This window comes from Panthera pardus, unplaced genomic scaffold, assembly GCF_024362965.1.
Source record: "Panthera pardus isolate Hobbes unplaced genomic scaffold, ASM2436296v1 HiC_scaffold_12, whole genome shotgun sequence".
NCBI lineage: Eukaryota > Metazoa > Chordata > Mammalia > Carnivora > Felidae > Panthera > Panthera pardus.
The window spans coordinates 99,014,172-99,037,857 of NW_026526677.1; the positions used below are offsets into that span (position 1 = coordinate 99,014,172).

General features: G+C 44.1%; 1 protein-coding gene across 1 annotated transcript in view; it reads right to left on the minus strand.

The window, feature by feature from the left end:
- The window catches only part of KMT2A (lysine methyltransferase 2A), an 85,442-nt gene that overhangs the window by 14,199 nt on the left and 47,557 nt on the right, over positions 1–23,686 (minus strand). Inside the window, 18 exon segments of the mRNA XM_053900389.1 lie at positions 4,793–4,867; positions 6,676–6,846; positions 8,195–8,253; positions 9,320–9,400; positions 10,137–10,759; positions 10,761–14,380; positions 14,600–14,782; positions 15,155–15,315; positions 16,356–16,434; positions 16,557–16,674; positions 16,929–17,087; positions 18,160–18,297; positions 19,136–19,242; positions 19,576–19,769; positions 20,397–20,470; positions 20,778–20,888; positions 21,794–21,967; positions 23,144–23,328. Coding sequence (XP_053756364.1) covers positions 4,793–4,867; positions 6,676–6,846; positions 8,195–8,253; positions 9,320–9,400; positions 10,137–10,759; positions 10,761–14,380; positions 14,600–14,782; positions 15,155–15,315; positions 16,356–16,434; positions 16,557–16,674; positions 16,929–17,087; positions 18,160–18,297; positions 19,136–19,242; positions 19,576–19,769; positions 20,397–20,470; positions 20,778–20,888; positions 21,794–21,967; positions 23,144–23,328 — 6,312 coding nt within the window.

Genomic DNA, 23,686 nt, shown 5'->3' on the forward strand with positions numbered 1-23,686 from the left:
AACCGCTACATATCTGGTCACATGCCTTTTTTTTTTAAAGATTTTATTTTTAAGTAATGTGCACACCCAACACGGGGCTCAAACTCACAACTCCGAGATCAAGAGTCACATGTTCCCCTGACTGAGCCAGCCGGGAGCCCCTGGTCACATGAGTTTTGACCACGGTGCCAAGACCATTTAATGGGGGAAAAGACAGTCTTTTCAACAAGTGATGCTAGGAAAACCAGGTATCCACATGCAATAGAATGCAGTTGACCCTCACTTCATACCATATATGAAAATATACTATTACCTCCCCCCCAAAGCTAGTCTTCGATGATTTCTCTGAATTGTCTCAAATCTTTTCCGTAAGGATAATGGTCTTTATTTGGCATATTCGGTAGATTAAGATGTATAAATAAATAACATTACTTGTATACATATAAATAACTGTATTTATCTACATACATATAAGTAGTCAATAATGTCAGGTCCCTTTTTAAAAAAATGTTTTAGGGGCGCCTGGGTGGCTCAGTCGGTTAAGCGGCCGACTTCGGCTCAGGTCACGATCTCGCGGTCCGTGAGTTCGAGCCCCGCGTCGGGCTCTGTGCTGACAGCTCAGAGCCTGGAGCCTGTTTCAGATGCTGTGTCTCCCTCTCTCTGACCCTCCCCCGTTCATGCTCTGTCTCTCTCTGTCTCAAAAATAAATAAACATTAAAAAAAAAAAATTAAAAAAAAAAAAAAAGATGTTTTATGGGGTGCCTGGGTGGCTCAGTCGGTTGAGCGTCCGACTTCGGCTCAGGTCATGATCTCGCGGTCCGTGGGTTCAAGCCCCGCGTCAGGCTCTGTGCTGACTGCTCAGACCCTGGAGCCTGTTTTGGATTCTGTGTCCCCCTCTCTCTCTGCCCCTCCCCCGTTCATGCTCTGTCTCTCTCTGTCTCAAAAATAAATAAACGTTAAAAAAAAAAAAAATTAAAAAAAAAAATGTTTTGTTTGAGTATAGTTGACACAACATGTTAATTAATCCTCACTATAAATTTTGAAGGTCACATTAAAATTCCTTTTTCTTTTTTTAAAAATTTTTTAATGTTTATTTTTGAGAGAAAGAAAGAAAAAGAGTGCGAGAGGGGGAGGGGCAGAGAAAGAGAGGGAGACACAGAATCCAAAGCAGGCTCCAGGCTCCAAGCTGTCAGCACAGAGCCTAACATGGGGCTTGAACTCAAGAACTACAAGATCATGAACCGAGCCGAAGTTGGGACGCTTAACTGACTGAGCCACCCAAGCACCCCTCCTTTTTATTTTTCTTTCATGTTTTTATTTATTTTTAAGAGAGAGCGAGCGAGCATGAGTGGGGGAGAGGCAGGGAGAGGGAAGGCAGAGGATCTGAAGCACTCACAGCAGACAGCCCTATGTGGGGCTTGAACTCAGGAACTCGCGATCATGACCTGAGCGAAAGTCGAACTCTCGACTAAGTGAGCCACCCAGGTGTCCCAATATTCCCTTTTAGATAAGGATATTGAGACTCAGAGAAGTCAATTAGCTTGCACTCAGTGGAATGTTGATAGCAAAAGGGCAGAAATGTGGCTTGTACTCAGTTTTTTCTCCCTCCAAAGTACATGGTTTCTTACCACCATTCCATGTGGCAGTAAAAGACTTGGATAAATCAAAGGAAATTCTGTCCTTTTGGCCAGAACAAAGGGCTGGCTACTCAGTTTGACACTGCGAACAAAGTTCAGAATGCTGGCTTACTCCAGGAGTAGGATTTTATACATATCATAAGTAATCAGTTCAAAATGACTACTGGGAGAGGCAAAGTACAAATTTAACTACAGTTCCACCCAAAGACCACCGCAGTTGGGCACGGGACCAACAAATCATATTTTCTTGCCCCCCAAATATCTCCCTCACAAATCTAAATATATATATGGTAAATTATCCCTCTCATTAATATCTACACTGTGGAGACATATTTGCCCCCAAATATCTCCCTCACAAATATATCTATATCTAATCTATCTCTATACAATAGATATGTATATTATAAATCATCTGTCTGATTAATATCTAGAATGTAGAGACAACTTTTAAAACTCAACCATAACAACAATAATAACAACAGGGGCACCTGGGTGGCTCAGTCGGTTGGGAGTCTGACCTCAGCTCAGGTCATGATCATGCAGTTCGTTGAGTTCGAGCTCTGTGCTGACAGCTCAGAGCCTGGAGCCTGCTTCAAATTCCGTGTCTCCCTCTCTCTCTGCCTCTCTCCCTCTCGCACTCTGTCCGTCTCCCTCTCTCTCTCAAAAATAAATAAACATTAAACAACAACAACAACAACAACAAAGCCTGATTAAGAAACAAGCAAAGGCCTTAAACAGAAGCCTTCATTTTTTCCAAAGAAGACCTACAAATAGCCAATAAGCCCATGTAAAGATGCTCAACATCACGAATCATTAGGGAAATGTAAATCGAAGCTATAATGAGATACCATTTCACATCGCTTTAGCTGGCTTCTATCAAAAAAAAGAGGAGGTGAAGAGATTGGAACCCTCGGGCACTGCTGGTGGGCATGTAAAATGGTGCAGCCACTGGGGCAACTAGTATGGTGGTTCCTTAAAAAATTAAAAATGGGGGGCGCCTGGGTGGCTCAGTCGGTTGGGCATCCGACTTCAGCTCAGGTCACGATCTCGCGGTCCACGAGTTCGAGCCCCGCGGCGGGCTCTGCGCTGACGGCTCAGAGCCTGGAGCCTGCTTCCGATTCTGTGTCTCCCTCTCTCTCTGCCCCTCCCCCGTTCATGCTCTGTCTCTCTCTGTCTCAAAAATAAATAAATGTTAAAAAAAATTAAAAAAAAAATTAAAAATGGAATTACCATTAAAAAAAAAACAAAAAACAATGATCCAGCAATTCAACTTCTGGGTATATGCCTCCCGGAAATGGAAAGCAAGGTCTTTTTTTTTTTTTTTTTTTTTTAAATAGGAACTATTTTATTTATTTGTTTATTGATTTTTTGAGAGAGGGCATGAGCAGGGGAGAGGGGCAGAGAGAGGAGAGAGAGAATCTTGAGCAGACTCCGCAACCAGGGTGGAGCCTGATGCGGGGCTCAATCCCACGACCCTGGGATCATGACCTGAGCCAAAACCAAGAGTTGGACGCTTAACTGACTGAGCCCCGCAGGGGCCCTGGACAGTAGGGTCTTGAATAGATATCTATACACCCACATTCACAGCAGAACGATTCACAATGGCTAAAATGTGGAAGCAACAGGTATCCGTGGATGGGTGAATCAATCAGCAAACGGTGACATATAAATACAGTGAAATATTATTCAGCCTTAAAAAGGAAGGAAATTTTGCACTCTGCTACAGCATGGATGAATCTTGAGGGCATAATGCTAAGTGAGATGAGCCAGTCCACTTATCATATAATTCCATTTACATGAGGTACTGAAAGTAATCAAAATCCATACAGACAGAAAGGAGAATGGTGGTTGCCGGGGGCGGGAGACAATGGGGAAAGGGGAGTTTCAGTTTCACAAGAAGAAAAGTTATGGGATGGATGGATGGTTGCACAACGTGAATACATTTAACACCAGTGAATTGTACACTTAAAAATGGGTTACCCTGGAAAAAAATAAGGTTAAATTGGTAAATTTATGTTATGTGAATTTTACCTCAATAAAAAAATTCATCGGTTTAAAAAAAAAAAAAAGAAAGAAAGAAAACAATGGAGCTCCTGGGTGGCTCGGTCGGTTAAGCATCCAACTTTGGCTCAGGTCACCATCTTGTGGTTCCTGAGTTCAAGCCCTGTATTGGGCTTGTTGCCAGCGTGGAGCCTGCTTCAGATCCTCTGTCCCTCTCTCTCTCTGCCTCTCCCCCGCTCACTTGTGCACGCGCGCGTGCTCTCTCAAAAATAAGCATAAGAAAAAAGAAAAAGAATACAATAAAGTACTGATGCAACATTGCAGCAGAGAGAAAGCTTGAAAGCATTATGTTAAATCAAAGAATCCAGAGGCGTCTGGGTGGCTCAGTTGGTTGAGCGTCCGATTTCGACTCAGATCACGATCTCATGGTTTGTGAGTTCAAGCCCTGCAGCGGTCTCAGTGCTGACAGCTCGGAGCCTGGAGCCTGCTTTGGATTCGGTGTCTCCTTCTCTCTCTGCCCCTCCCCTGCTTGCACTCTGTCTCTCTCTCAAAAGTAAATAAACATTAAATAAATAAATCAAAGAATCCAGTCATAAAAGGCCATATAATTGTATGATTCCATACAAATACCTAGAGACAAAGTAGATCAATGGCGGTGGGTGTTGGAGCTGAGGAGTGACTGCTAATGAGTATGGAGTTTCCTGAAGGGATGATGAAAACGTTCTGGAATTATACCGTAGTGACGGTTGCACAACTCCGTGAATACACTGAGAGCCATTGAACCGTATGCTTTATTATTATTATTTTTTAATGTTTATTTTTGGGAGAGAGAGAGAGACAAGGTGTGAGCGGGGGAGGGGCAGAGAGAGACGGGGACACAGAATCCGAAGCAGGATCCAGGCTCTGAGATGTCAGCACAGAGCCTGATGAGGGGCCCAAACTCACAAATCACAAGATCATGACCTGAGCTGACGTCGGATGCTTAACCGACTGAGCCACCCAGGTGCCGTGAACAGTATGCTTTAAATGGGTGTGCTGTATACTATAAGAGTTCCATTTTCTTTTTTAAAAAGTTTGACATTTTTGTAGAATCAACTCTATAGTTTTAGACCAACAAGCTACCAGAATACCCTGAGACAGAGTATTCAGAATAAAATGACCACTGTGGCCGTTACCTGCAAATGAGAGCTGCTTTAGGCGGGCATTTGATCGAGCTTCCTGGACTTTATCTGTCAGTGACTTCCAGGCATCTGTGCAGAAATGAAATATTTGGTCAACTACTTCCAACACCAATGGCATGCACAAACGTTGAGCTTAGAATCCCTACAGGGTGAAAACACCCTTCTAAAATGGTTTTTTTGTTTTCTTAGTTTTAATGTTTTCCGTGCATAAGAGGCTGGGCAGGAGCACTACCCAGCAGTGCTTCCTCCTGTTAGAAAGGAGGTTCACACCTTCTGAAAATGACCCCCGAAACCCCAAAGCATTCACATCCCTTGATGGTAGTCCGGGTCCCAAACCTGAATGTATGGTATTACTTCTGTTCCCAATGCCCCTGAACAAAACAGTATTAGCATTAATGATTTAACCCAGACTCTGGGGAGATCTTTACCTCTGTTCCTTAAAACTATGAGGTATGATGAGAAAACCTCTTCAGTCCCTTCCAGCTCCAACTTAAGATTCTATGATCTCCTACTGTCTGTTGGACTTGTCACCAGCACATCACGCTCAATGTGATGTGGCACTCATACACTCAACGTCGTTTTTTTGTTCTCCTTACATATCTTTTTATTTATTTATTTACTTATTTATTATTTTTAGTGACCCAGGCCTGAATCTTCAGTCACCTTCTCTCTCTGCTCTCCATATCCAAGCAGTCATGAAGTATGTCCATTCTTCTTTCCTCTCTCTGCCTGCTGGGAACGGGCTTTATTCCCGGACATCTCTACTGTAGCTATGCTCTCATCGGTGACCTCCTGCCACCTCCATGTCTCTAATTGAGTCCACCTTACGCTTCTTGAAATTCTGCTTTTGTTTCACTTTTCCAGATTTCCAAAGGCCTCATGGTTTGGCACTGAACGCCCTCCAAAACTTGTGCCCAATTAACCTTCGCAGTTTTCTATCTCACTACTACCCGATAAGGATTTCGAGGTCCTCTCCCACCTGAGGATGCTCTAAACCCACCACATGCAATCCTGTCTAACTGCGTGTGTCTCTTTTTAGAAAGCCTTTCCCATTTCTCTTTTCCTAACTCAAATCCTATTACCTCTTTTAATGGGATCTTCTATTCCACCATTTTTCCTGGGTTCAATAACCCTAACTGACCCACAGGGATCGCTCTTTCCTTCCAACTCCTCTAGTACTTCTTGCCTAGAGAAAGTTCACTAGTTCTTCAACAGCTAACGAACAAGAAAATAAAATGCCAGCCCTTCTAGGAAGTTCCCCGTTGAGTAAACTGTAAAAGCAAACAGACATTTACAAAACAAAGTTTAAGCTATACCGAGAAGCATTTAAGATTCCAAAAGGAGCAGAAAGGAAGGAGTGGGAGTGCTTATCTGCCTCAGAAGGTCAGGGAAGACTTTCCAAGCAGAACCCTGAAGGACAAGCTAGAGTTCACCAGGTATACTAGGGTAGAAAGATCATTCCAGGCAGAGGGAAGAAACGGAGAAGGCACAGGGGTGAGACAGAATGGCAGTTAAGGTACACAAAGAAATCACAGAAGACAAGGCTGGAGAGAGAAGAGGTCTCATGTGCTCAGCTAAGTTATGGATTATATCTCTCCAGGAACTTAAGGACAAGTTAGATGTATAATGCCTTCGAGTATCTTCCATAACACCTCGCACAAAACTACCCACATCAATGGTACTAATTAATGTACGTAAGGGCAGATCTGGCTGAGTCAGGGCCTGCGCTAGCGAGACAACCTGGTTTTTTTTTTTTTTTTTTTTAAAGTAATCTCTACACCCAACGTGGGATTCGAGCTCACAACCCCGAGATCAAGAGTCACATGCTCCACAAAGCAGCCAGCCAGGTGCCCCCCAACCTTATTTAATCCACTCACCTTCGATACTTTCCGCACAGATCTGAAAGCCATCATCACTTGAAATTTCAAAAACAAGTCCTTTCTTGGGCTTTTTCTCAGCAATGCTTTCCTTTCTTTTCTGTTCTTGCTGGAGCCAAAGCATCAGTGGAGAGCTGAAATTGCTTTCTTCTTCTTCCACTGTTTTAGGTTCTACAGGGAGAAAACAGATAGGGGCCAAAGTGGTTGCATTAGCAAACAAACACTTACTGAGCACTGATACGTTATCTCCAAGCCTAACAACATTCCACGGTTGGTAGGATCACTCCCATTTACAGATAACAAAATCTGAGGCTCAAAGCCGTGGAGCAGCCTGCCCTAGGTCATAGCTGGAGAGCTACAGAAATGGATTTTTTTTTTTTTTTTTTTTCACCTGAAGTCATGCTGTCTCTGTGGTATGACTTCCTGGTATGACAATTTGATAGTTTTTTTTTTTTTCTTTAAAAAAAAAAATTTTTTTTTTTTAACGTTTATTTATTTTTCAGACAGAGAGAGACAGAGCATGAACGGGGGAGGGTCAGAGAGAGGGAGACACAGAATCTGAAACAGGCTCCAGGCTCTGAGCGTTCAGCACAGAGCCCGATGCAGGGCTCGAACTCATGGACCACGAGATCATGACCTGAGCCGAAGTCGGCCGCTTAACCGACTGAGCCACCCAGGTGCCCCAATTTGATAGTTTTTCAATAAGCAACTGCCCCCAGTAGGGTCAAAGCTAAAAACTAATAATGATGGATATGAATGAAGCACTAGGCATCGAGGCACTCTTCTAGGAACTTCCTGTGTATTAACTCAGAGAAACCTCACAGCAATCCAGTGAGGGAAGTGTTATTATAATGTACGCTTCAAAGGCAAGAAACCCGAGGCAGAGAGTAAGTAGCCCAAGTTCATATAAGATGAGATTTCAACCCATATGGCTCCAAAGCCTGCCACCCACCCCCCCACACCCCTGCCTTCTTGCAGAAGGAGGTGTATCAGTTCTCCTGAGAAATCAGCCAATCAGCAGAATGGGATCACATCCCACATGTTACACTTGAGCATTTTCTCTAGCTGCCTCTCTTTTGAGAAGTTCCCTCGATGAAAACGGGCAAAGCTTTATACCCAGATCTAACTAATCTTGAAGTGACCGGTTCTTTACTGACCCAATTCATCAGCACAGATGACGGAAAGTGCTATGGAGATGCATCTGGGGTTGTGACCAGACATACGGCTTTCTTCGGTGACCACTGAGGGATGAAGTCAGGTAATCACGGGCTAGTAAAATCACACTGCTATAGAACAAGTAGAACAGAAGACCACTTGACAGCTGGTCATAGAAATGTAGTAGAAGGGCACTGGACCAGGAGACAGACGCTCTGAGGTTTAGTCTACACCTCTGGCCAATCACTGAACTTCTTTGGAGCTTAAGATTTTTTAATTTAGAAAACTAGTAGATAACGTAGGCAATTTTTATAGCACGTTTGGCTTTGGAATTCGAATTCTAACCTGTTACCTACCCACGTACCTGTACTTTCTTGTTCATTTGCTGAATTTTGTGTTGTCTGAATCTCAGGAAGAACTTGCCTAAATGAAAGGAAAACCAAATGTGAGATGTAACATCAGCTAGCTCTTTAATTCAAAGATAAAAACTGTCCATAGTCTGCCATACTGTTGTATGGGCTATATGAAACAACTGCTAGAAATGAACCAGAGGATGATTTGTGTATTACCTGTTGAATAAACACCATCACACTACTATAAGGTACATAACATAAAACTATCTCTTATGAGACTCTTTCCCAAATATTGACATTAAATTTCTGCTTTTGCAGTTTGTACATTATATCCTTGAAATTTTTCTCATACCCTCAGTATTCGAAGAAAAGCAGTTCTGGAATCACTTAAGTTAACTGCTTTAACCAAAAATAAAAGCCAGCTGCCCGAGCCAGAAAACCACCACCAGTTTCCCTTTTCTTAAATTAAATAACATTTGGAAACAACCCAAATGCATATCAATAAGGGGCGGTTTATCTTTTTTATTTTTTTATATTAATTCATTTATTTTGAGAGAGAGAAAGTGCAAGCAGGGGTGGGGCAGAGAGAGAGGGAGACAGCGAATGCCCAGGCTCTTCACTGTCAGAGCAGAGCCCAATTCGGGGTTCAATCTCATGACCATGAGATCATGACTTGAGCCGAAATCCAGAGTCGGACGCTTAACCCACTGAGTCACCCAGGTACTCCGATAAGGGACTGTTTAAATAAATAACAAAACAAAACAAAACCAAGTACAGAACAGTATGTATAGCATTATTCATTTTATGTAAGAAAGGCATATACAGGGGCTCCTGGGTGGCTCAGTTGGGTTAAGCGTCCCACTCTTGATCTCGGCTCAGGTCACGATCACGTTGTTTGCGGGATCGAGCCCCACGTTGGGCTCCGTGTTGACAGCATGGAGCCTGCTTGGGATTCTCTCTCCGTCTCTCTCTGCCCCTCCCCCACCCCAATAGATAAATAGATAAATAAACAAACAAACTTAAAAAAAAAAAAAGCTTTGGCAACAAAAATAATACAAATCAGGAAGAACTATTTTTTTTAAATGAGGTGGACAGAACTGAGGGCTTAACCTTAGAGAAATGATCTGCATATTTACCCTGTGGTCTGCCCACACTCCTTTTGGGACGACTGTTCCACATCAGCAGTCCCCTGCTGCTCAGCCTCTGCTCCTGGAGTCCTGGAACGGAACCATTTGTATCTTTTCAAGAAAAACCACCAGGAAACATGTGCCAAATGCGTAGCTCAGTCTAAAGAAATGCCTCTACCACGATGGATCTGATAACATTCACGAGCTGAGAAAACTAATCTGTGGTGATACAGGTTAGACAGTGGTTATCTTGAGGGCGTACTGACCAAGAGAAGGCACAAGGAGGCTTCTGGAACTCTAGGAATGTTCTAGATCTTGATCTGCATGGTGGCTATGCGGGTGCACACATATGTCAAACTTCACTTGTGTACTTTACATGCGTTACACCCCATGCTAGTGTTCTCAAAAGGGACTTCATGAGGATCTACAACAGGTGGCTTTGCCCTCTGGACGGGAATAATCGTCCTTCAGTATCCTAAGCCTCAGCAAAACAAAAACAAAAACACAAACACCAGGCCCCCCCCCCCCACGTCCCCCAGAAAACCAAACGCCAAGAGCAAACAGCAGCACTGTTTTAAATCAAAGAGTAATTAGAGATGTGGTTCTATCCCAGAGACAAACTGCCCACGGATGGAACTAAATTTTGCTCTAGAAATCACTGCTGTGAGGGGAAAAAAAATAAAAAATAAAAAAAAATCAAAGTCACAACCCAGAACACCCCCGAGCAATGCAACACGTCCCTCCCAGAAGACTGCCACTGCCCCAGCCTCTAGTCCCGAGCACAAGATCCCGCCCACCCAGCAGAGCGGATATTGGCATCTCTCACCCTGCGACTGAGGTCAGGGATGTCGCGCTGGCTTCCTGGTCTGGAATGTGTGCTTCAGAAGAACTGGTCCGCGAATGGGAAACTTTGTGCTTCTTGCCATTCCCTTTGTCCAAAGGCAGCTGAATCCGTTTGATTTTTGGTTTGGGTTTGGTGGGACCCGGCACGGAGGGGCTTGCTGACTGCTGCCCAGAGGACGGAGAGCCCCCAGGAGAGGCTGAGCTGGCTTGCATAGCTGAGGATAAAGCCTTGTTCTGCTCCAGCCCCACGCTGTTGGGGGCATCTACTGTCTGGGGAAAGCTGGCTCCCTGGGTCCCTGGAGCAGAATCAAGATCACGCTGGGAAGGGAGAATCCCAGTTTTGCTGGCAAGGAGCTGGTTCACGTGCTGAAGCTGATAGTGTTCTTCCGCTTCCCCCGGAGGCGAGGCGGCCGTTATGCCCGCGGTCTGAGCAGAGGGGAGCACGCAGATGCTAGATGCCGCTGTCATCGCGGCAGGAGGAGCCTGGGACGTCCCCAGTTGCGGAAACATTCCTGAACTCGGTGGCAAAGCCACAGGCTGGTCCTGCATCCCCAGGCTCTGCTGACTGGCTTTGATTAAAAGGTTGCTTATTGAGCCAATATCCGGGGGTACCGAGCAGCCTGGGGTTGGTTAACGCGACATGTCCCGGAACTGACGCACTACTCGTAGGGGTTGTTGCGGTTTGCATGGATACAACGTTCAAGACGGAGGAGCCGGATGCCAAGCCAGACACAGGCCCCGCGGTGAGGTGGCCGGTGTCCTGGCTTATTGTTGATGCGCCCGCCGCCGCCGCGGCAGTGCCTCCCACACTCTGCGGTAACAGCGGAGCCTGTTCAAAATACATGATGCCAGATTTAGACCTTTTTATGATGTTGGGGACAGTTCGGTGAGATGAAGTGTTAAGTGAGCCCAAATCTAGCAGATTGGGATGATTTGGCAGCTGGGAGGGTGTGAAGTTAATCAGTGTCATGTTAGAAACCACATCGGAAGGGGCAATGTTTGAAGGGTTGCTAGAGGGAGCGAGTTTTTTATTCTTTCGGGTCTGCAGACGAGATATGGGTCTTTTCTTGAGTCCAGAGGATGGAGTGGCTACTGTGGTACTGAGGTCTGTCCTCTGGCTGGCTTCTGAAACCAAAAGTTGGGGATCTGGAGGAGGCTGAACCCCAATAAGTAGGCCTGAAGGAGGGCTGTTGATGTTGGGTGGGAAACTACTTTGAGTAGCTGCGGGGAAGGAATGTAAGTGCTGGCGATGAGACATGGGGAGCAATCCTTTGCTAGCAGGAGGGAAGAGAGATGGAGAAGTTGGCAAGCTTGGATTTAGTCCCGTGGCTAGGGTGAGACCACTTCCCATGGGCCCCAATACTGAAGTATTTGTCTCCATCACATTGGGTGTAGAACTAACAGAAGAGGTCAATTGGATTTTTTGGGTCACTCCATTTGGAAGAGTTTGGAGAACATAAAGTGGCTGCATGTTCTGGTTAACAACAATGAGTTTCTCAGTGGCTGGTTTCAGGTGGGGTGGAGTGGTCTGGACAGCTGCATTAGAAATCTGAGATGGGCCAGGACTCTCGGTAGAGTTGGGCACATATTTCTGGTTCTGGATAGGAACAGTAGGGGAAACAGGTACCTGAAGGCCGGGGGTGCTACTGTTTCTAGTTAAATCCTGATTGTTGCCATGACCCTGCTCCACTGAACCACAAGGAGGGCTGGAGATGTGGTCCGCGTCCATGTGTCCTTGGATAAAATGATCGGGAGTCATGTGGCCTTCGGGCGTCGGATCTACCCCGGGACTCAGCAGTGCCGAGTCCCCTTCAGAGGAGGCCACAGACTTCTCCGTGATGGTCACCCTCTTCTCTCCTGAGTCGGAGATCACAGCCAGCCTACCGGCATTCTGGCTGGGGACCGTGGGACTCCGGGTGGTCAGGACGGACAGATCAGACGGCAGCTCCAGGGGCAGCTCGAACTGCTCCTCTGCTGAGATAGAGGAGGAGACGCTACTGTCCACAGGTTCTGTCGTGGGCAGCTGCTGAGAAAACACTTCGAAAAGACCCATGTCCTTTTCCCGGTTACTGTCGAGACCCAAGCCTTCACCGAGATTTAGGAGTTCCGACGAAGAGGACTCTGGGCTCTCGCCCAAAGCCTGCATGGATGGGGTATTCTTTAGGACGAAGTCCATGATGTCCGAGGGCAGGATGTTCCCACAGTCGTCACTGTTGTTGTTATCCGAGTCCGATTTCAGGAGCTCGGTGTTGTAGGTGTCTAGTAGGTTCTTGTCCGACGGGGTGCTCGTGTGGACTCTGCGGCTTGACTCCAATGAGCTGAGCTGAGCCTCCAAGGAATCCTGCCCCTGTGTTTTAACTCTGCTCACAGAGTGGCAGTTATCCATCTTTGGCTCATTTTTGTGGCCCACGGAACTCTTAATGACGTGCTCTTTCTCGCCGGCGTCTTCAGGCCGCTCCATCTTTAAGTTCTCCGTTCCGTTTTCTTTGCCGTTTCTCTTTGGAATCTGGCTGCTCTTCCTCGCTGTGGCTGTGACGCTCGTATCGCTCTCTGTGCCGTCATCGACACCATCCAGCTGAGAAATCTTCGGGAGGTCACACTGTTCTTCCTCCCGAAATAGATTATGGGATGCCAGCCGTTCCTCTCCGCCTGAAGAAATCACTGTCCTAGTGAAATTGTAATAATATAAGTCATCTTCATCAGAAGTGCTTAGGTCATCGGCCCCATCCACCTGTCCCTCAGCTGATCTCTTGCCTCGTTTCTTCCCAGTTGAGCTGCTGTAGAATGGAATGTCTTCTTCACCGTAGGATCTTACCCCATAGAGTGGGGTGAGCCCGAAGAACATGTTAGAGCGTGCCCGGGCACTGCGACGGGGGTATCTCCTCTTGAAAGAGCCATCCTCCTGAGGTTTGGGACCATCTGGAAGCATCAGGTTTCTGTCCTGAACCGGAAGATTCTGATAATTGTTACTTTGAGAATCCTGGGATGAGGTATTATTGGGGCTTGGCTGGGCCACTGGACCATCTCCTGGACTTTCAGAGGCTGAGACTGGTTCTGTTGGAGATGCCGACTCTATTTGCAGAGGGGAAACGGGACTACTTTCTTTCAGGGTATTCTTGGACTGGCCCTCACTCTCCATTTTGAGAGGCGTCAGTGTCACTTTGACCGTGCGTTTCCGGGGTGTCTGTAATTCCTTGGCAGATCCTTCTACTTGCATGGATGGAGCTTTGGGGACTCCTGGAATAGACAGGACTTTGTCTCCAATCTTATCAGAAGAAACATTATTACATGGTCGTTGCCCCATAAATTCTGGAGTCAAAACTTCATCAACAAACTCCGGCTTTAGGTTTCCTTCCTCGCCGGTGGTCACCTGACCAGGTTCCAAAAAAGACTTACTGGAATGTTTTTCTTTGAAAGTTTCTTTACAAGACTTCTTCCCTTTCTGTCTCCTGTCCCTGGAACTAGATCCCACATGTTCATTGACAATGGATGACCTGTTGCTCACTCCAGATAGCTTCAAGGTTTTGACTTCCGCATCTTCCTCGGGAGAGGGGTTTACTGATTGGTTAGAGTCTGCGTGTTGGTCTCGATCGTTCCTTTGCCCTCTCAGATGGAGTGGGGGGAAGGAGAGGGCCTCTTTAGAAGAAAATGGCACCGAAGAGAGTTCAGCAAAAGTGCCGATCTTGCTAGCATTTAATTCTCCAGATGCTGTGTTATGAAGCTGCGGGGCCAGCTTGGGAATGCCAGGATAAGCCACAGCATGTGCAGATCCCTCTGAACCCTTGGAACCTGGCACTTTGGCCTTCTCTCCCTTCAAAGAGGAGCTCTTGGATGCCACGTCGGAAGCACTGGAATGCTTCATTTCTGCAGATGAAGATCCGTCCAAGTGACTGTTTTTAGTGCCCATAGTAACCACTGTCCTTTGCAAATTTGAAGAGGTGGGAGTGTTTTGCCCTAAGTTACTGTTTGAGTTCAGCGGTCCTAAGACATGATCAACTGCTTTGGCACTTGACTCAAGATCTGTGGCAGTCCCGATGGCGGAGACTGAGGGAACACTATTCCTGGAGTAAGTACTCCCGGTTCTCACTGGAGACATTATCCGGAGTTTAGACCGCTGGGGTGACAGGGAAGAAGTGCTGTGTCGCCTGGAGCCAATGCTTCGGAGTCCAGAGGAGAGTAAAGGGTCACCCACTGTGACTATTTCATGAGTGGTTGGGGTAGGACTTCCTGAACAAGAGAGAGAAAATAATAGTCTATTACAGAGAGGGACAAACGTGCGGTAGCCACTGCTCTCAATGACTCGGCAATGACTTTTCACTGAAAACTGCAACGATCAAGATTTTCAACGAGCCAAAGTCACTGAGATAAAGTCGCCTGCAAGAACCACAGGCTAATCTTTGAGCTAACCTTTTCGGGTCAAGTTCGTCAACGAGGTAGGTCCTTTACCTGCAGAAGGCAATGGCCGACAGCCAGGGGATCTCTGTGTTGGAGAGTAACTAGGTGTCCGAATCCTAGGGACCTTCGAGATGACGTGATAAAAACAGGAACCAGAGGTTTGTGAATGAGGTCGGTCTGGTGAGGGAGGACTTATAATTTCAGCTGTGCTCTGACTTTCTTTAGATGAAATTTCTGTGGTAGGAAAGAAACACTCGTTACTAAAAAAAAGTCCAATTAAAATATCCATCAAATGGGGGCGCCTGCCTGGCTCCGCGGGAGGAGCATGCACTCTTGAACTCGGGACTGTGGGTTTGAGCCCCACGTTGGGTATATAAGGTTACTTAAAAATTAAATCTTAAAGAAATAAAATAAAATAAAATAAAATAAAATAAAATAAAATAAAATAAAATAAAATAAAATAAACAAACCAATAAAAAGTAAGCAATTAAGGTAAAAATCAAAAATAGAAACAAATGACACCTCCCAGAGGGATGACGTTTTTCTGCCTTCAATCACGGTACTCCCAAAAATCAAACTCAAGTCCCATCTCGATGAAAGTCTCACCTGCAAAAGACGTGGGACTGTGAGCGATGGTCCTGTTTTCATCGTGCTCCACAGTGCTGTTGATATCTGGCTCTACAACCGGAGGACGGCACTCCACTATCTTGCACGTGTACACACAGCGCTTGCGAGCATCCGTGGTACTCCAGTACACCCTGGAACACCTGGCAAACAGATCCATCAAAATCACCACCAGCGAGAGTACAGAGGCGGAGACGAACACGTGCCCAAACCTCTCCTCATCCTCGGTTCCCTGGCCTCCTGGGTTGACAGAATTCAGCTTCACTTCGTGGATTCTTATTATAGATCCCCCTTGGCTAGGCCGTTCCAAGCTTTTTGAAATGCTTGGTTTTTCCTAGTCTCTCAGAAAATAGCATAACATCTTTTTTTATTGTAGCGTAAGCAGGAGACAAAAATAGTACAAGATCCTAAAATGCAGAGAAAGAAAAATACTAACTGCTACAAGAAATAGTTCTTGACCTGCGGGAAGGGATTACTGCCCCACCGGGTGTACAAAGTGAGGACAGAGCAAACCTGAAGTGTTTCCTTTGGGAGAAAAGCCCCACAAGACAAGGGAAATGTAACTGCTTCCAATCTGCGGGATGCTGATGGAGCCTGGTTTATACAAAGGGCTGCCGGCTAAATGCAGAGTATAGACTGTGCCGCCAGAATTGGAATGCAGAATAAATTGTGAGTATATATAGCAAAATGAGACTCCAAAATGGGAGAGCTAGAAAAGGAATTTTAAATTTACACTGTCAGCCTGCTAGAAGTTTCAAACATTTGCTTCACATAGGAAAGATGATAAATTCTCACTGGAGAATATGATTATTATTGTGGGGGGGGTTTATATTTTTGGACTGAGGACAGAGGCATGAGGGGTTTGTCTGATCCACTACAACAATCTGGACTCCTGAATCCAGATAAACGGAACTCTTAAGAGACTGACCTCACGTTTTCTATTTAGGTTTTGTTTGGAAATGATTCTGAAAGTATGTCAATAGTACTTTCCTTCTATACGTGGATTTAGCGGACATACACTGATACTTTAGTCCCAATCTACAAGAAGCAGCAAAAAACGGAGTTAATTTGCAGTAGCAGTTAAAAGTAGCTAACAAGTATGGCTCTCCATTCAACGACCTGCTCCTGGTTCGGGGTGCTCAAGCTGCGGGGGTTGGGGTCTTCTCTCTACAGTGCTACTTACTGATATCCAATAGGAAAAAGCTTATCTTCACAGTCAGAGAGATCATTCAGAATTCCTAAGCAGTCAATTGTCATGGAGCCTGACCAAGGAAAGAAGAACTAATTAGAGGAGATAATGAGAAGGCTCACTTTTAAACCAGAGACCAGAAAGTACCCCAGTGATACACGGAACCTTCCCCAACAACGGAGGCCCATGTCATACCAATCATCATGTGGATATTTTCTGGTTCCAAGCCATTGAGAAACTTCCTTCTCAAGCTGATTCCTTCAAAGTCCACAAACACTCTTCTAAAAACTTCAAATCCATTCTCAGGAACCACCTAAAATGAAAATCCGGCTGTTAATAGGCTGCCCCTTTACACATTATATGCGTGATACCGATTCTCTCAGAGGGCAAAGTACAGAGCAGATCTCGAAATCACCCTGCTGTTTCACAGGAGGACTTCTGTATTTGCAAGAGAAGGTGATTCTAGGAACACACAGTTGGAAGGTAACACAAAGCTTACCATCTTGCTGTCCCCAGCCTGTTTTCCCTGAACTCCTATAGAATTCGAAAAGTAACGGGAGTTCTCACCTCGCCTTTGATCAAATCCCGATGTCGTTGGCAATATACTTTCTTATCATCCAGAAAGACACAGTTCTTGGCGCGAGAACACATGAAGTGATAGTTGCTGGTGCAGGATGTAAGGCAGCAACCCACAGTGGCTCCTGGCTTTTGGCAGAATTCACATCTCTAACCATCCAGAGAGAACAGAGGCCTAAGTCAGACTTTCAGATGTTTTAAGCCACTTTCCATCTCTAAAGAATTACCCCATTCTGCGTTTCCTACAATTCATTTCTTTTATTGGTAATTGAATTATAGAGAAATGATATGAGCCATAAATCCTCCTCTACAAATCCTCTTCTCTCCCACTGCCCCTAGGCCCTAGAACTATTAAATATCACAATTTGATTTAGAACTTAAACCAAACAGTTTTGTTTTTTTTTTCTAGGATGCACGATTGCTTTAGAGAAGACCAAATTTCGAAGACTGATACTAAAAACATCATCTTGTTAGAAAGGTACTATATCCAAAAGAATTCAGTTCTGGAAAGAGTATACCAATCAGAAACATAAGGGTTCTCTAGTTACTAGGCTTATTAACAGATTAAATTTATCATATGATTCAAAGACTTCCTTCAACTAGCCTGTATGTCAGCACCTTATTCTGTCAGTCACAGCCTGGGCTCCTCCCCACAGAAGACTTCCTCCTCTCCATGCAATTGACATGTTTTCTTTGCATGTGCTTTTTGTTTGCTTGTCTCTCTCCCTTTTTCTTTCTTTCTTTCTTTCTTTCTTTCTTTCTTTCTTTCTTTCTTTCTGACAATCCTTCATCTTCGTCCCTCCTTCCAAATACAGTTGTTAAAAATTTTACTCCTTCGTGGCCTTTTCGGACTACTCTCAGCTTCTACTGATCATTTTCCACATCCCTCTTCCTGTGTGTATCTATGTGGGTTTATCCTATGGAACCACAGGGTGTTGATTCAGCTGGGACCTCTGAGGTCATTTTGTCTAAATCACTTAACAAAGTAACACCCTTCTTGCACAAATTATCTCCCAAACTAGACAGTACTTTGTTTTCTGTTTCTTTTGTACCATCCTCCAGGGGTCAGAATAGCAATCTGCCTATAGTCTACACCACTATTTGCTGCTGGCTAACCATTCTGAAGGCACTATGAAAAGCATCAGCGAGGCAGCATTTAGCCAAGAGAAAACACCTGGAAACAGAGAGAGGATCTTTTCTGTAACATTTACACAGGTCTTACCAGCTGTTTGCCCCTGATCACGGCCATGTGCACATTCTTTAGTGATCCATCATCGTCTTCAAACACTTCTGCTGACCACAAAGCGCAATTTACGTGTGTCCACTCATTTTGGCCAATGTATAGCAAACGGCCAGCATCCTATGAAATCAAGAGATTTCTTTTTTCTTTAAAGAATATAATGCCAAAGAAGGTTTTCCTTGGTATTAGCTTTATCTCAGTCAAGGTAGCATCAACAGTAATTCTTTAACTTGGGGATGCACGCAAAGATCAAAAGTCATTTTTCGATGTTTCTGTTTCTACTTCTCACCTTTCTAGATTACCTCTTCCATGGACTGGAAATATTTTACAAACATAGGGAACAAAAACATTAGCAGTACATGCTAAGTTTATGAAAGTGCACACTGACTTCTTTAAAACCGTATTTCCAAGCCAGTTCTCTTAGCGTGCGTTTCTTTCTTATAAAACCTTTCTTATTGTAAGCTTACTATGGGCCAGGCACTAAATAAAGCTTTATGAACATTATTTCCTCTAATCCTTATAACCCGCAGTGGTTACGTATTATCATTATCCTCATTTTAAAGATGAAACTGAGAGTCAGGGAGGTTAAGCTCCTCGCCAAGGTCAATAAGTAGGCAGCAGAGTAGAGAAATGAATCCAGGCAGCCTGCCAGGGCTGGGGATCTTAACCACTCTGCTATCCTATGTTAAACACAAGCCTTTAAATATGCAACTTACATATTTTATGGACTCTCATAAAACCTTTTTGAGGAATTTCCTGTAGAAATTATGAGACATCAGCAGGTTAATTGAAGGCAAATCATCTTTTAAATGAAAGAAAAGAAAAAACCCCAAGTGCCACATGCCAGGTGACAAACATTCGTTAAATAAATGGCACCCAGTCATCAAATTTAGACACAAAGGACACACAGTTCATGTGAGCATCTGCTAAGTAGGACCCCTTACACCAAGGTACTTACATTAGCACTGTCATCACCATACATCAAACACAATGCACATTGTCTATTATCCTCGATGCCTGGGGGTGGATTCAGTTCTGGACTATCTTCTCGACTCCTATCAGTACCTTAGAACCCAAAAGACAACCAGTTAAAATTGGCAATACTACGTCTGATTTCCAGGAAGAAAAAAAAAAAAACCCCACTTAGGCTTCAATAGCCTGCAGCTTATAAAATAAACACTTTCAAAAAGTGTTCAAAGTTATGTTATCTCGCCATGTGTTACAGCGGTTCTATCGATTTCTTGTTATCGGTCCAAGCTAAGCGAAAACAATGATTGTATTACATTTGAGGATGACCTCGAAATTTCTTTCTAATATGCAAGCGTATTAAATTTAGATTCACGAAGTTGATCATTTGCATCTAGAGAGAAATGGATAATGACTCATTTGGTGCCTTACTCAGAATTGGTGGTGTAGGAGGATGGAGTGGTGTTGGAGAGTCTGGTTCTCCGGGCCCTTTAGGTTTGGGAGCTGGGATGATTTTCTTCATTAAAGGAGGCTGCTCAGTGTGGCTGTTTTCCTCTCGCTCCTGCCACTGAGCATAATTATGGTCAAGTGAAGGTGGAAGCACTGCGTTTGGTAACATCCCACTGCTGAAAATAATTGATTCAACAAGTATTTATTGACCTCCTACGACACACCTAGAACTACACAAAATTATCAAATTCTTGGCATCATCAGGTTATAGCCCCATGCACGAGCCATTCACAGAATGTAAGAACAAGCCACAGATTGTGAAAACGGCCTACACATACAGGACTTTATTATTTAAAAAAATATATTCTTGATACATGACTCTTGGTGAAACTTCCAGAAACAAATGATAACTTTATCAAAGACTCAACAGGATTTAGTAGAATAAAATTTTTAAGTTAAATATGGAGACTCAAGAGCAGGAGAGAGCACCATTTGAACCAAATAAAACAGAACCCGGTTATCACAAGTCCAAATACTGAGCTGCATATATAGCACGTGGATTGTACCTCTGCCACAAGTTAAGCCAAATTCCGGAAAACATAACATATAAAGAAAGAAAAAAAATGGGCAACAGACTATAATAAACATTAAGTATTATCTCTAAAGCAGCATCGAAAAGGCATTTCAAATGATTAATTGTTAATATTAAGACCTAGCCTAAAGAAACCTTAATCTAGAAATGTCAGAACTCTCAAATTTCTAGCTGATGAGGAGGGAAAAAAAGGAATACCAAGTTTACTTACTTGCTCGATACTTTATTTGGCTCCCAAAACCTAGACTTTTTGACACTGAACCATGGAAAAACACGTTCCATTTGCTAACAGAAAAATAAACAAACAAACAAATGTAAGCATGTGAACATCCATTTGGAAACCACACAAAAACTAACAACTTCACACCAGCTTCCCTGTCAATATGAGGATGATTTCAGGCCACTAAGGGAAAGATCCATCCACTCTGGCAACCTCGCCAATTTCCTCCCAAAGAATCAGAGGAATTAACTAAACCAAAAGATGTTTTACACACATGGCAAAACAAATCGGAGAAGAGAACAAATCCGTTTTGCTCACAGAGTAATTACCCATAGATGCGCATTAAAAACATGAACTATTAATATCATTCACCCGAATAAAGAAGGACTTGACCATGCTGTTGGCTTTTTTAATTTCTGGCTGTCCTCCATCTGAATTAATGGCTGCTTGAATGATCTTCACGATATCATCACTGAACTCCAACTGTATACAAAAACAAAGTATTAATTATTCAAAAAGCAGTGTGATCTCAAAACCACTTCCTGTTCCCTCCTAAATCACCCAGCACAGAAATCCAACAGAAAATGGACACCCTACTTTAATGCAGTGTAATTTGTCTTTAGTGGAGGCTTTTTGAATTCAGTTCTCAACTTGCGGCAGCCAAGAGAAGCCAGGCTAATAAAGCAAGTATGCAAATAAATTAGCTGTTATCATGGCAAGTTACCCAAATAGGACCATGATTTTTTACTCAGATTAAAATGAATAAAACAACTGAACAGCAAATGTGGACCATGAGATTACAGATGTTCCCATACGTTCTTTTTATTTTAAATTTTGTAATTTTTTAAGTAATCTCTACATCCAACGTGGGGCTTGAACTCACAACCTCGGAGATAAGAGTCGAATGCTCCACTGACTGAGCCAGCTGGATGCCCCATCAACAAATGAAATGTCAAATATGGACCATGAGATAACAATCATCCCCATACATCCTTAAAACCATACATTTAAAAGACATCTGTCTATAATAAAGATCCTAGACTGAAAGACACGTTATTCAGACATGATTTCAAAAGGGGCAAACCAAGTAACTTCACGTTAGCATGTTCCCACAAAGTTTAAATATAAAAATAATTTTAAGGCAAAAATGATTTTCAGCGAACTCAGATGAAAGCCAAACCAGAGAACCGTTCTGAGACACTACCTCCCTGTCTTCTGAAACACAGAGCTAAGAGAGCTCACATATTTTTAGGTATTTAAATCCACATGACGTTGCTAAATATAATACAAACCATCTTTTAATGCTTACTCCCAAGCCTCATCCCCCAAAAGACCCAAAGAAGCTAAAATGGCACTTGGAATGTTGGTAGTTCGTTGGAGAGACGTACCACGGATGTGTAACTCCCTTGGTCCATTTTCCTCTTCACTCCTTCCAGATCTAAAGGCTGCTGCTCCTCCTGTTTGCTGACCTCGGTAAGCACCGGCGGGTCAGGCCCTTCCGGGGAGCTGCGGGAAGGTATGCTCTCCTCCGTCTCAGGATTTAAGTCTGGTGGCTTGGCAGCCTGTTGCCAGGAAAGACAGGTTTCTTTTACCTGACACTGAAAATGAGGCACCCGTGTAAATTCTATTAAAATTAATAAAGATAGCACGGAAGGATTCCTATTATTAAACCTAAAGAACGTGAAAATAATCAGAGATTTCTTAAATAACAGAAAAAGTAATCGGAACGAGCCAGTTCTCTAAGACTTTGACCATGCAAGTCTGTGACTTTGACCTTAGAAGCTTTGCCTGATAACTTCCAAACCTCGTATGAAAACAGACACCCTCCAGTCCCTTCTGAGGAAGACAGAGATTGCAAATGTTCCTATCCAAAATGTGGAGTTCTATCAAGAGACAAAGCAACAGCCTATCTGAGTTCAAGTTATCTGTGCGGTTCTTTCAGCATTTTACCTTGAGTTTCTAATGACTACTCTACAGGTGTATATAGTTCACGACTAAAATAGACAAAAAGTAGTGATTTACAAATTGTGCCCCGAGAAGCCTAGGATTTCCCAGAGGCAAAGGGTCTCTAGCCACATGACTATCATCTTAGATCAGGCCCTCAATCTCTCTCTTCCCCAGATTGATCTAACTGCCTCCCAACCACTCTCCCTGCTTCTAGCCTCAGTCCTCACCAATCCTTCCTCTCTCTTCTAGTCAGAATCACTTTTTCTCTAAAAAAGCAATTCTGATCAGGTTACTCTTGGGTGAAGCTCTTCATTGGTCCCTCTCAGACCCTTCAGAGTAGAAAGTCCAAATTTCTTATCATAACAGCAAAGAAGTTCCCTAGACAAGATCTTACTCTGGGCTCTAAAGATTTTCTTTAAAAAAAAAAAAACAAAAACTTTTTTTTTCCTAATGTTTATTCATTTTTGAGAGAGAGAGAGAGAGAGACAGAACAGGAGTGGGGAGGGGCAGAGAGAAAGGGAGAGGAAACACAGAATCCGAAGCAGGCTCCAGGCTCTGAGCTGTCAGCACAGACTCTGACGCGGGGTTTGAACCAGATCACGACCTGAGCTGAAGCTGACCGAGCCACCCAGGCACCCCGGCCCTGAAGATTTTCTTAATGGTTGAAAGCCACAACAAGTGACTCTACAAAACTGAACGAAGAATGACGCAAAATAAAACCAACAGTCCATCACCGGAGAAAACCCACTTCAGAACAAACTCTTAGGAACCGACGTGAGACTCGGGCCTACCTGTCGGTAGCGGAGCAAGTGGCTGGTGGTCCGAGAGTTCAGCAAAGCTGTCAGGACTTGCTTCAGAGAGATCTGTAGCTCTTTCTCAAGGGCCAGTCGCCACTCTGCAGGGTGCCGCTCAGTACAGTTCACACAAGTATAGGCCACGCTTTCTGGCAGATTAGATAGAATCTCATACATCTCATCTGGAAAAACAAAAACCTACGATGCTGAGGTGCTCTGAAGGGTGGCAGACAGGGAGAAGAGGACATTACTCCACTGAGTTTAATACAAAGTTGTAGGTTAGGAACAGTAGCAAGACTCTAACGTCCCCGAGGAACTGATCCCCACATACTGAGCTCCAAAGGGACGCCAGCAACACTAACCCAGGATTTGGTTACTGGAGGATCGACCGGTTACGGGGCCCACCAAGAGCTAGCAAATGAATATTGTAAATGTTTATGTTCCCGATAAACGAGCACAACTTAACACGACAGTGTTAGAGACCGAAGTTATTTAAGTTATTCTAGAGACCAAGAAGGGAAATTTAAAACGACTCTAAGT